An 11,410-nucleotide genomic window follows, 5' to 3' on the forward strand; every position below is an offset into this window, starting at 1 on the left:
CTCACTCTGTTGTCCAGGCTGGAGTGCAGTGGTACAGTCTTGGCTCACTGCAACGAACCTCTGCCTCCCAGGTTCAAGCGATCCTCGTGCCTCAGCCTCCCAAGAAGCTGGGATTACAGGCTCATGCCATGACACCCGGCTAATTTTTGTAATTTTAGAAGAGACAGGGTTTCACCATGTTGGCTGGGCTGGTCTCAAACTCCTGGCCTCAAGTGATCCGCCCTCCTTGGCCTCCCAAAGTGCTGGGATTACAGGCATGAGCCACCGCCCCCCGTTCTGCTGGCCCCACCAGCCCCTGCTCTAAAGCTACAAGTATAATCTGGAACTGAATGATAGCAGTGGTGGGGGTGGCATTGCCTTGTTTCTCAACATAAACAGTGGGCTGTGGAGCCCAACCGTCCCCCCGCAGAGGCCCCACCTGCAGGTGGGCAGGGTAACTGGCTGTGGTAGGGTTGAGGACGCCTGCCGGGGAGGACAGTGTGCACGGGGTCCCTGCTTGGGGTGGGCTGGGAGGTCTTTATCAGGTGAACCAGGCGATGGGTGAGGCCCAGGCTGCCCTACAGTGACCCCTAGGGGCAGGATGGGTGATCACGTCTCACAGGCTTCCAGGCCGGCTGATGTGGCTGCGTCTGCGTCCCGGCAAGGACGCCTGGGTCCTGCCTCACCTCCACCCTCAGCAGCTCTGCCTTGACAGGAGATGCCCTGTCGCTCTTCAGCTTACCTGCCTTCCTCCCACCTTCTTGCGGGCTGCCTCCCCGTGTCCCTTTCTGCAGCCTACACCTTCCATGGTGTCATTTCCTGATGTCATGGCCACTGTGCTTTTCTGCTGCCCTGGGACCCTGGCACATTCTAGGGGGGCTGCGTGTAGCAGGAAGGGCTTCCACAGAGCAGTCTCGTGTGAGAGAGCATGGCAGCTGCACCAGCGTGCTGCCCTTGGGACATACAGATGCAGGACGCTGCCTCCCAGGCTGACTGTGGCCACAGAACTCCTAGCACCTAGGACCCCAGAGGCACATGCCAGTGCTCAACTTTCCAGATGTGCAACGCACAGACGTGCTTCATATGCCTTGGGGCCCCTTGTTTTTGTTCTTTTTCATTATTATTACTGTGTAAACCCTTAAGATGTCCTGGTAAAAATTGCAGTGGCTCAGAGAATGGACAGTGAGAACCTGAAGTCTGTGGCCTGTAGTAGCCTCGGTCCTACCTCTGCATTTCCCGTGCAGCATCTACCAGGCTGAAGGATGAAAGTCCGCACCTGCAGTTCTCATGTCCAAACGGACACCGATGTCAGGTCGTCCCCTCTGAAGCAGCCTTGCAGCCACTGGGGGACAGGAGGCACTGCTCTCTGGGGGCTTGAGTGGGATCCAGGTTGATCGAGGAGCTGGAGGCCATGGCCCTGAGGGTTTGACCCGGCCTGTGCTGAGGCTCTAGCAGCACCAGCGTGGATTTTGTCTGCAGATGTTTGATTCAGGAAATCTAAAAGCAGGAGAGAAACGTAGTCCACAGAAGACAGGGTGGCCGCGTGCACCAGCGCTGTGGGATGAGGCCCAGGGGAGGAGGGTGGAGGGTGAGGATGGGGCCCCCAGAGCCTGCGGCAGTAGGCTGCGGGAGTAGAGGCAGAGCCTCGGGAAGAGGGTGTGATCCCTGGGACAGCTTGCCAGGCCAGCGGGCTGGAGGCGTCAGCGTTTCTTCCCTGAGCACCACGAGGAGGAGCCGGGTGAGGTGAACGCGCAGCCCCTCCTTGAAGAGAGGGCAACGCCCCTCACGTGCAGCCGGCTTCTTGGAGCGTGGAGTGAACGCTCACAAGATCACAGCGCACTGGAGCAGGAGAAGGGGAGGAGGGAATCGGAGTCAGGGCGACGGCCCTGTCGGGAGTCCCGGGAACCAGAGGGCGGCGGGGGATGGTGCATCCCCAGGTAGAGGACTGGGGGCAGGAACCAGGTAGAAGAGCTGGCCCATCTGAGGGGGCAGGGAGGGGTCCGAGGGAGCCCAGGGGTTGGAGCGGAAGGACACGGCGGCGTCAGGATCTGAGACGAAGGTGCTGCCACAGAGCCTGTGGGCCAGGCTCGAGCCTCAAGGGCGGGGGAGAACCCTACACCCCACAGGGAGCTGAAGTGTTTCCGAGGAGACAGAGGGACGGGCAGGCCCTGAACAAGGGGTCTGGGGGATCCCCAGGTCACAGGGTCCGTATGAAGCCAGGAGGGGAGCACCGTGGAGCTGTGGGGTGCGGGCGGCAGGTGCCTCGCCCCTGGTCCCTGCACAGAGAGGGCCGGAGCCTCCGCCTCCACAGCTGGAGCAGGAGGAAGAGAGAAGGCCTCACGTGTGAGGCTCAGGAGAGAGCCCAGTCCTGGTTTCCGCTCCGCCCGGGGCCTTCCCAGGTCATTCTCATTTCTGCTCTTGATCTGCCCTGTCGATTTCTAACCATCGGGGCTTTTTAAATGTTATTACTGATGCTTGTGAACACCTCCGCCGTAGCCTGCACTTACGCAGGCAGAGGGCCGTGGGGAGACTCTGGAGCCCAGGCTTGCGCCGCAGTCGCCCATGGCCCAGGCAGGTCCCTTCTGCGGCCTCCCAATGACAGCCACAGGTGCGGGTTGCTTTGCTGAGCTATCACGGGTGGGGTGGGCAGCGTCTGAGTCCTTGCCCGAGAAGCATCTGCTGTGTGTCCACAAGGCACCTGGAGGGGCCAGATCCAAGGCACAGGGCCCTGCCGCGTGGCTCCACACGGAAGCTCAAGTCCCCCGTGTCCAGCCGCCAACCCTGCAGGTGCCCAGCAGTTCTGAGAAAGCAGGGCAGGGCCTCTGGCGTGTCCCTGGACAGCGGGGCCTGGTGGGCAGGGGAGGAGGCCGCAAGGTGACACCCAGCTTGCCTTGCAGATGTATGGAGCGCAGGAGGATGGCAGCGTCGGCGAAGGTGACCTGTCCTGCATCCTCAAGACGGCCCTGGGGGTGGCGGAGCTCACCGTGACCGACCTGTTCCGAGCCATTGACCAAGAGGAGAAGGGGAAGATCACATTCGGTGAGCCGGCAGGAGTGGGGTCGTGCTCGCGGCCCCTGGGCAGGGGCCAGGCAGTGTGGGGCGAGTCTCCGTGGGAGTCCAGGACGGGAGTGGAGTCCTTGCCATGCCTCCATTCACCAGGCTGCCCTGTGTATCACAGAAACCCCTGAGAAGGAAGGTTCTGGAGACCTGGCAAAGTTCATAGGGAGCTTTCCAATCTGATTTGTTTTGGTGATTTATACAACCAAACTCCAAGCCCAGTTCTGAAGCTCTGAGCCTTCCGTGGCCTCAGGCTGGGATCCAGGTGCCTGGAGGTGGGGGATACCCGCACCAGCCTTCGAGGCCACTGGCTGTGGCCTTTGTCACTGCCGGCCGGGGAGGGGTCTGTCAGGAGAGACGAGGAGGGGCACCGCAGACCACCGTGCCGCCCAGGGCGACTTCCTCCCGAGAAAACTCACCTGTCTGGACATCTGATGAAGTGACTGGTAACACCGCTGTTTCCAGAGCACGAGCTGTCGGTGTCTGGGAAATGGCGGTTGATATTTTTAAATTGCTGTGCAAAATCCGCAAACCCGAGCCCGGGGCGCCTCCCTCTCCTGCAGTGTGAATGAGCCACGCTGCATCCACCCGGGGCTCCGAGGGCTGCAGCCTCTGGCCTCGCTCCTCACGGTGGATGCCGCAATCCCCACCTTGAAGTGTGGCCTCAGAGCAAATGAGAAGACACGCGAGAGCGCTGCGTGCACAGCGTCTGCGTGGGGTCTGGAGGCAGAAGTGCAGATGTGCGCACTTGTTTCAGTATTGAAAGTGCGTATGTGTGTTTAGTTACCGTGTATGTGCACACGTGTGCGTGCTTTTAGTATTGAAAGTGCATGTGTGTTTAGTTACCGTGTGTGCACACGTGTGTGTGCGCATGTGCACGCTTGTTTCAGTATTGAAAGTGTGCATGTTTAGTTTTTGTGTGTGCGTGCATGTGTGTGCATGTTTCTATTTTGAAAGCGTGCATGTGTGTTTAGTTACCGTGTCTGTGTGCTTGTGCTTGTTTTGTGTGTGCGTGCATGTGTGTTTAGTTACTGTGCGTGTGTGTGTGTGCTTGTTTTGTGTGTGCGTGTGTGCGTTTAGTTACTGTGGGTGCATGCGCTTGTTTTGTGTGTGTGTGCGTGCATGTGTGTTTAGTTACCGTGTGTGCGTGTGCTTGTGTGTGTGCACGTGTTTAGTTACTGTGTGTGTGCATGCACTTTTGTGTCTGTGTGTGCGCATGTGTGTTTAGTTACTGTGTGTGCATGTGCTTGTTTTGTGTGTGCGCATGTGTGTTTAGTTACCCTGTGGGTGCATGCACTTGTGTGTGTGCGAGCACGTGTGTTTAGTTACCGTATGTGTGCTTGTTTGTGTGTGTAGGGGTGCATGTGTGTTTAGTTACCGTGTGTGCTCACGTGCTTCAGTATGGAAAGCGCACGTGTGTTTAGTTACCGTGTGTGCTCGCGTGCTTGTTTCAGTATGGAAAGCGCACGTGTGTTTAGTTACTGTGTGTGTGTGCACATGTGCGTGCTTTTCTGTGTGTGTGCTCATGTGTGCGTTTGTTTCCATTTTGAAAGCGCACGTGTGTTTAGTTTGGTGCGTGCACTTGTTTTGTGTGTGTGCACGCATGTGTGTTTAGTTACCGTGTGTTTGCATGTGCACATGCGCGCGCTTGTTTCAGTTTTGAAAGCACACAACGCCCCTTTGTGTGTTTGGGCTCTTTGATGTTTGTAGCGGGCACCGACCAGCTGCAGACAATTTCTGGTAACAGCCATCCCTGGATTCCTCGCCGGGTGGCCAGGGTTCTGAGTGTTTCTGGAGCTGCCTAGCATGACCAGCCCCCTGCACCATCTTTCCAGCCCCGCCAGAAGCCTCCACGGGGCCATCGGTAGGAGCCGAGGGCGCTCACCCGAGAACCAGGCACAGAGTGGCCAGGAAGTGCAGTCCGAGGCTCTGTGAGGACGGCCCCCTGCCTGCCGGTTCCTCCGGTGTGGGCGAGGGCAACCCCTCAGAGTGCCAGATCCCTACCCAGACACTTGGTCATGTCCCTGAGCCAGCTGCTCTGGTTACAGTGCCTCAGAAGCGCTAAGTCCCCAGGATGTATCTGTCGAATCCAAAACCAGAAGCTTTCTATAGGTTTTCCCAAAGCAGGAGTAGCTAGGAGGACACTCAGCCTGCCCCCGTTGTCAGGGTGACTTCGTGCACTGCAAAGAAAGTAAGTGCAAGTTCCTGTCTCCACCCTGAAAGCATCCATTTCACAGACGATTCTAACGCTCCCCAAAGGGCGCGAGCGTGACACCCACCAGGGCCCTGGGAAAAGAGCCTCCACATCCTAGACATTTGCGGCTCCCCATTCCATAACCACAGGTGCCTTTGTCTTTCCAGCTGACTTCCACAGGTTTGCAGAAATGTACCCTGACTTTGCGGAGGAATACCTGTACCCGGATCAGACACATTTCGAAAGCTGTGCAGAGACCCCGCCTGCGCTGATCCCAAACGGCTTCTGTGCCGATTTCAGCCCGGAAAACTCGGACGCTGGGCGGAAGCCCGTTCGCAAGAAGCTGGATTAGGACCAAGGGTTGCGGAGAGACGCGGCCCCTCCCGCGTGGCCATCACCGCCATGAGCCTCTTTGCGAGTGACCTCTGGGCTCCGCTCCTCACTCCTGCTGTCCAGGCACTGTCTTCAGCCCGAGTTCCAAGGGCTTCGGGGGCTGTTTGTGTCTTGTTCCTTTGTGAAGAGTCTCTGTTGCAGAACCGGCGCGTACTGTGCGAGAATCAGAGGGCGCGCACGCGGATTCCTCGCCTGGCTTGGACCCCATGGGGTCAGGTTCCCTGCTGGGCGGGGGGCACCGGTGCCGCCCCGTGTTCTCCCACGGGGTCCTGATTTCGAGTCTCTGTCACAGCCTCTTGCAGCGGCAGCGTGCACCGGGCGGGCCTCCGTGCACACTCAGCACACGCCTACCACACGGAGCGTGCGCCTGCGTGTCGCTGTGGCACGAAACCTCCGTCTGCCTCTGTGGTTCCGCAGCCTGGCAGAGCCGTCGCCTGAGTTTTCAGTGTTCCTACCTGTGTGCTGGAGCTCATGAGTATTTTATAAACTCCATTTAGGTACTTCAGGAAACATGCAGCATTTTTTAAAAAATGAAAATTGTTTTTCTACTTCATTTTTCCTTTTAGGGTCAAAGGATATTTATTTATAGGCCTTTTTTTTTTTTTAATATAGAATCTGAGGCTGTTTGGGCTTTGACTTAAATTTCCATCAGGCCTCTCTCCAGCAGGTAATCCCTCTCCTTCCGTTGGGTCCCCTGGGGAGGTGTGAACTCAAGGATCTAGCCCCAAAACACTTTTTCTGCTTTTCTTAATCCTTTTCCAGTCCTCTCTTTTTTTATAAACGTTGGCAGTTTGGTGTTTTTGTTTCGGCATAACGTAATCCACTTCACTGTAGCCTAAACTCCAATCCGAAGTTGAATATTGTTCAAATGAGCAGGGCCCAAGCTGGAAGCTCAAGGCAGCCGCCACCATGCCGCTCCTCCCTTGCTCTCAGGCCGGGTCCCTGCTGGAAGCGGCTGCATCTTCCTCTCAGCCCTGGTTTCCATGGTGACTGGCATGACACAGCCGCCTGAGTGTGGCTGACCTTCCTGCAGAGAGGGGAGCTGCAGTCTTTTGCTTGTGGAAGGAGACGCTGGGCCATGCGGTGCAGAGGGTGACGAGGATGTCTGGTGACAGCTGCGCGGACACCACTCCTCTTTGCAGCACTGCCTCCCGGCGCCAGGGTCGCGGGCATATCCCACTGAGAGCAGGGGTCCTGCCCCATCTTAGAGTCAAAGGCAGAGGGACTTCCAGGCCCTGGGAAGGGGGTATTTTGGTGTCACCTGAAGTCCCCATGACGTCACCTTGTTTCATCATTTTTTATGACATAATTAGAAACCCATCCTTCAAGCACAATCATCATCACAGACTTTAGTTTGCTTCCTAAAGCAAAGGCTCCGGGTTTATTTGAAAATTTTTTTTGATTTCTGAAATGAATTGATTTTTATATTTGGGGCATCTCTATAGAAAGTGACCACCAAGGCCAGTAAGTACAGGAAAAACGTTTACTAACTTCCTCAGAGATTCGTGATACGCGTTTCTCCACTGACAGACATTTAAAAACAAACAACCTTCAGCTCCGTTTCAATCAATCACCTCGACTTGTTTCTAGCATGGACACTGCCAGCAGACAGACAGGGACGGAGTAAACCGAAGTCAATTTCAGGGCTCTCGGCGTTGGACACAGAAGAAATTCTAGTGCAGCCTTTGGTAGCTAACAGTCATTGATTTTATAATTGGAGAATGCGTAAAGATTCATGTTTCAAGGAGAAGAGCCTGCAAATGGCCAATGAAGGAGGTAAATAAACTAAGATATTCCGAGGGAAGGGACCCAGGCCGTCTCCCTTCCCGCAGGTCTGCAGATGAAGGGTTTTTTTTTTAATGAAATGCCACTGTGCATTTTCAGAAAAAAATCTCTGATAAACAGACTTTGAATGGATGTTTGTTCCTCCTGATTCTCTCTTCTCTTTGTGGTGACTTAGAGTTGGCGGGTATTCAGAACTGTGAATGTACATAGCATTGAGTTAAATCCCTCGTGTGTGCGACGGGACGCAGTGGGCCCCCTGGTGGCCTGGGAGCCAGACCCACGGGCAGGTGGGGCATGGGCCCTGGCCTGCAGGGACCTGCTGAGGTGTGAGGGCAGAGGGAGGGTCACCACGAAGGAACTTGGGATTTTCAATGGAATAAATAAAACATAAAGTATTCTATACTTGTGAGTGTTGTTGTTTTGTGTGGTTTTTTATTAGAAAGACAACAACAGGCTTTGTGAGAGGACAGCCAATCCAGATGAGATTTTCTTAGTGTGGTTCTAGCATGTTTGGAAAACACAAGAATTGAAATTCTATAGAAAAAGCTGTCTTGGTGGCAAAGGGATGCTCTGGAGTGTTTTGGTATTTTGTGGACGGTAGCAGACATTTTACAGAGTCTGCCTGCCTGGTGGGTTGACTTACGTAATTTCTCAGTTGTAAGCACGTGCACCTTAAGCATGTTTTGTCAAGCAAAGAGGAAAATGGATCTGGCATTTAGTCCTACTGAATCAGTAAAAGGTTTGGAACTAGAGGTAAAAGACGGAGTTCACCTGTTACACTCCCCAAAACTGCATGTGAAGAATCAAGATTGTGTCTCCACCAGCATCAAGTATGGAAGAAAACTTAAGGAGCAAAGCCTGCAAACGGCCAATCTGCAGGCCTTTCTCCTTTTTAATACTTTGAAAAACTAAGTTTCAAAGTTCACCATCCACCACCACTCATTTCCCGTGTACAATTATGGGGGATACTGAGAGGGTGAAAAAGGAATCGTTCTGTTGTTCAGGAAGGTAAGTCTCAGACGTGGGCTACCAGTGAGCTGTGCAGTCTGACCTCACTCTCAGAATATGCACCAAAATGACATTATTTCAAGCAATAGCAATTTTTACTTCTTCATGCTTGTATGCATTTGCCATTTTTAATAAATGAATACTACCTTTGAAATTGATTAAATATGTCCAAGTTTTTAAGTAAAGCAAGGGTTAAAACAAAGACTAGCTCTGCACGTCTCACTTCAGTGCTGGACGGGGCAGCCGCTGCTAAGATGCAGCTGGCGTGAGACCGAGGAGGAGGAGTGTCTGGCTCCAGGCGCAGGCTGTGGGCAGGGTGGCCATGCCTGGCATGTGCACACGGGGAGGTGCACAGCAGGGTAACTCGTGTGGTTGGGGGCACACGTGTTTGTCGTCGGACATGCTCTGCTTCTGTGTGTTCAGTTCTCCACTCAGCATTGGAGCCAGGAGAAATGAAGGTGGGGCCCTCAGGAAAAGCGAACCCACCCCTGGTGTTCACGCAAGAGTTGACACAGCTGCACCTGCCGTGCCGGAGACTCCATCAGAACCAGGGCAGAGAGAATGGGCTCGTCTTCCCGGCCAGCTGCTGCTGCTGCCGTGTGCTGATCCTAACCAGAAGCTGGCTGGGAGGAGAGGCCCCCTAGGCCATGAAGCAGAGCTTGGGATGTGGGAAGTGGGGCTGAGGGCAAACGGGGTAGTGAAGGACCAGCACTGCCCACACACAGCTGTTCTGTGTCCACAGATAAGCCACACACTCGGACATGTCCCGACACAGTGCTGTACTCACACCACCCAACACAGGTGCTTTTACCTTCCCCAGAAACAGTAAAGACCCAGGAGTCTTCCTCGCCATCTCGGGGGGATGCTGGTTGGTACAGCCGCAAACCCGTCTGGATATTCTCTGACACGAAAATCTAAGTTTCAAAGTTCACCATCTGCCGCCACTAATATTCCCTGTGTAAAATAGTGGGGATACTGAGAAGTGGAAAAAGGAGCAATCAATTAACAAATGGCATGTGTGCCTCCAGGCTCACGTGCACATACACATGCACAACACATGTTCACATCCACACATGCTCACAGTCATACATGCTCACGTGCACTCATGCTGATGCTCACACGTACACACATGCTCACGAGCACATTCACGTGCACACGTTCATAGACACATTCATGTGCACAAATGTTCATAGACACATTCACATGCATGCACATGCTCACACTAATGCACACACACTTATATGCTCCCACACGTGCTCACACACACACGCACACCAAGCAAAGAGGACAGCCTACTGTCCTCATGCTGTGGCTAGCTGTGACGCTGTGAAAAGCAGCTACACCTTCCTTCTTCCACTATCCATTCCACGTTTTCTTGACCCTAAGCAGTACTTGGGATGGTCAGGGGTCTTTACCCAGTGAGAGGACTCAGATTTTCATTTCAGTGTTTCTGAAGCAGTTGCCATCTTGCCTTTATTAGTCACAATATTAGTCGTGAAAACACTGAGAAGTACCTAGAGAATCCACTGAGCTCCAAGATAGCCCTTTCACTGGCGTTAGCGATCCCCACTGAGACGGCTTTTCTTGAACTATTAGCTAAGTGGCATGAGCGGCCCCAAATAGCTGGTGACTGTCTGAACTTTCAGTTCAGCAGATGGATCGCTGAGGTCCCAGGTGAGAGCATTCCAGCCTTGGGAACTAGGACCTTGAAAGCAAAAGAGCCCAGCGTCACAGATGAGAAAAGCAGAAATATGTGAATGGGTTTATCAGCCCACCTGGGATCATTGATGCTGCAGTAACAAACGTAAGCCAATAAAATGTAAGGGTAAGCTAAATAGATGTGGTCCTCACCCGTCTCTCCCAGGCAGGTCAGCTGCAGCTCTGCTCCACGTCACCATCTGCCTCCAGCCCTGCACAGCAGCCCCTCCTGGGACTTGGCCAGTCAGATGACTTTGGGAAGAGAGCGGCAACAAGCCTGCCTAGATGGTAAATCTTATGCACAGATGCAAAATACAGCAGGTCCACTCCTGGTTCATGGGCCACAGTAAGCCACACGGCCACAGCTAAATTCAACAGCCAGGGATGGACAGTCCTGCAAGGGAGCCCCTCAAAGGAGGTGAAGGATCTTCTGAACAGCAGCACCAGCCACCCTGCAGTAAGTGTTGGATGTGGTGGTGAGCAGGGCCGGTCTTAATTCCACCCATTTGACATTCCAGACATTATTCTGGCTATGAAATTGTGCCATGTCTTGGTCCACAGTTTGAGGCTCTGTGTTTTCCATCAGGATGGCAGTCCAATGTTCTAGGGCACTGCCTCCCCATGGGCAGCACACCTGAAGTGTCAAGAAGTCATCCTCACGCTTTATCAGACTCGCCACCTCTGGGTGATGGGAAACGTAGGGATTCCGAGTGTGTACCTGTTCCCATGCTGCTTTTGTTGTAAAATAAATTCCTTAACAATGCAATAGGAGGTGGGCAATAGTGAATAAGCCATTCATCAAGCCCACAGATGGCACTGGCAGAAACACTGACAGCAAAGACATATCCATATCTGGAATAAGGGAAGCAAACCAGGAGATATTCCCCTCAATGATGGAAGAGTCTGGTGTGATCAGCCTGCCTCCAGGGGGCTGCTAGTCCCCTTCCCAGGAATGGTACCTGCAGCTAAGTACGGGACCCTGCTTCCGACACGCTGGGAGTCCAGTGATAACTGCCTCGGCCTAGGCTGCTATTGACGGGTCAGCTGTGTTGTTGATCCACACTTATCTCCACCTGTTTCCAGTGCCAGTTTGTCAATGGTTCTACTAGGTAAACACTGGGTGGGCTGGGAAAGGGGCAGACTGACATCCACTGCCTGTGTCATACCCTGGTGGAGACTATAGTCGATTAGACCCAACAAGAGAAAATATTAGTGAATCTGAAAATACAGCTATGTGTGATCCCAGTGATGTACAGGGAGAAACAGATGGAAAGAAATGGCACACGTGGCCATGGA

At 53.9% G+C, this 11,410-nt stretch overlaps 1 protein-coding gene across 3 annotated transcripts in view; it reads left to right on the top strand.

Moving 5' to 3' along the window:
- The window catches only part of LPCAT1 (lysophosphatidylcholine acyltransferase 1), a 61,624-nt gene extending 53,807 nt beyond the window's left edge, over positions 1-7,817 (top strand). For all 3 annotated transcript variants that reach the window (XM_003899463.4, XM_017959421.3, XM_021939217.2), the window contains exons 13-14: positions 2,877-3,018; positions 5,398-7,817. In XM_003899463.4, coding sequence (XP_003899512.1) covers positions 2,877-3,018; positions 5,398-5,582 — 327 coding nt within the window. In that variant the 3' untranslated portion in view covers positions 5,583-7,817. The remainder of the gene's footprint in view (positions 1-2,876; positions 3,019-5,397) is intronic.
- The last annotated feature ends 3,593 nt before the right edge of the window (positions 7,818-11,410 follow it).

Source organism: Papio anubis, chromosome 5 (genome assembly GCF_008728515.1).
Source record: "Papio anubis isolate 15944 chromosome 5, Panubis1.0, whole genome shotgun sequence".
In the NCBI taxonomy this organism is placed as follows: domain Eukaryota; kingdom Metazoa; phylum Chordata; class Mammalia; order Primates; family Cercopithecidae; genus Papio; species Papio anubis.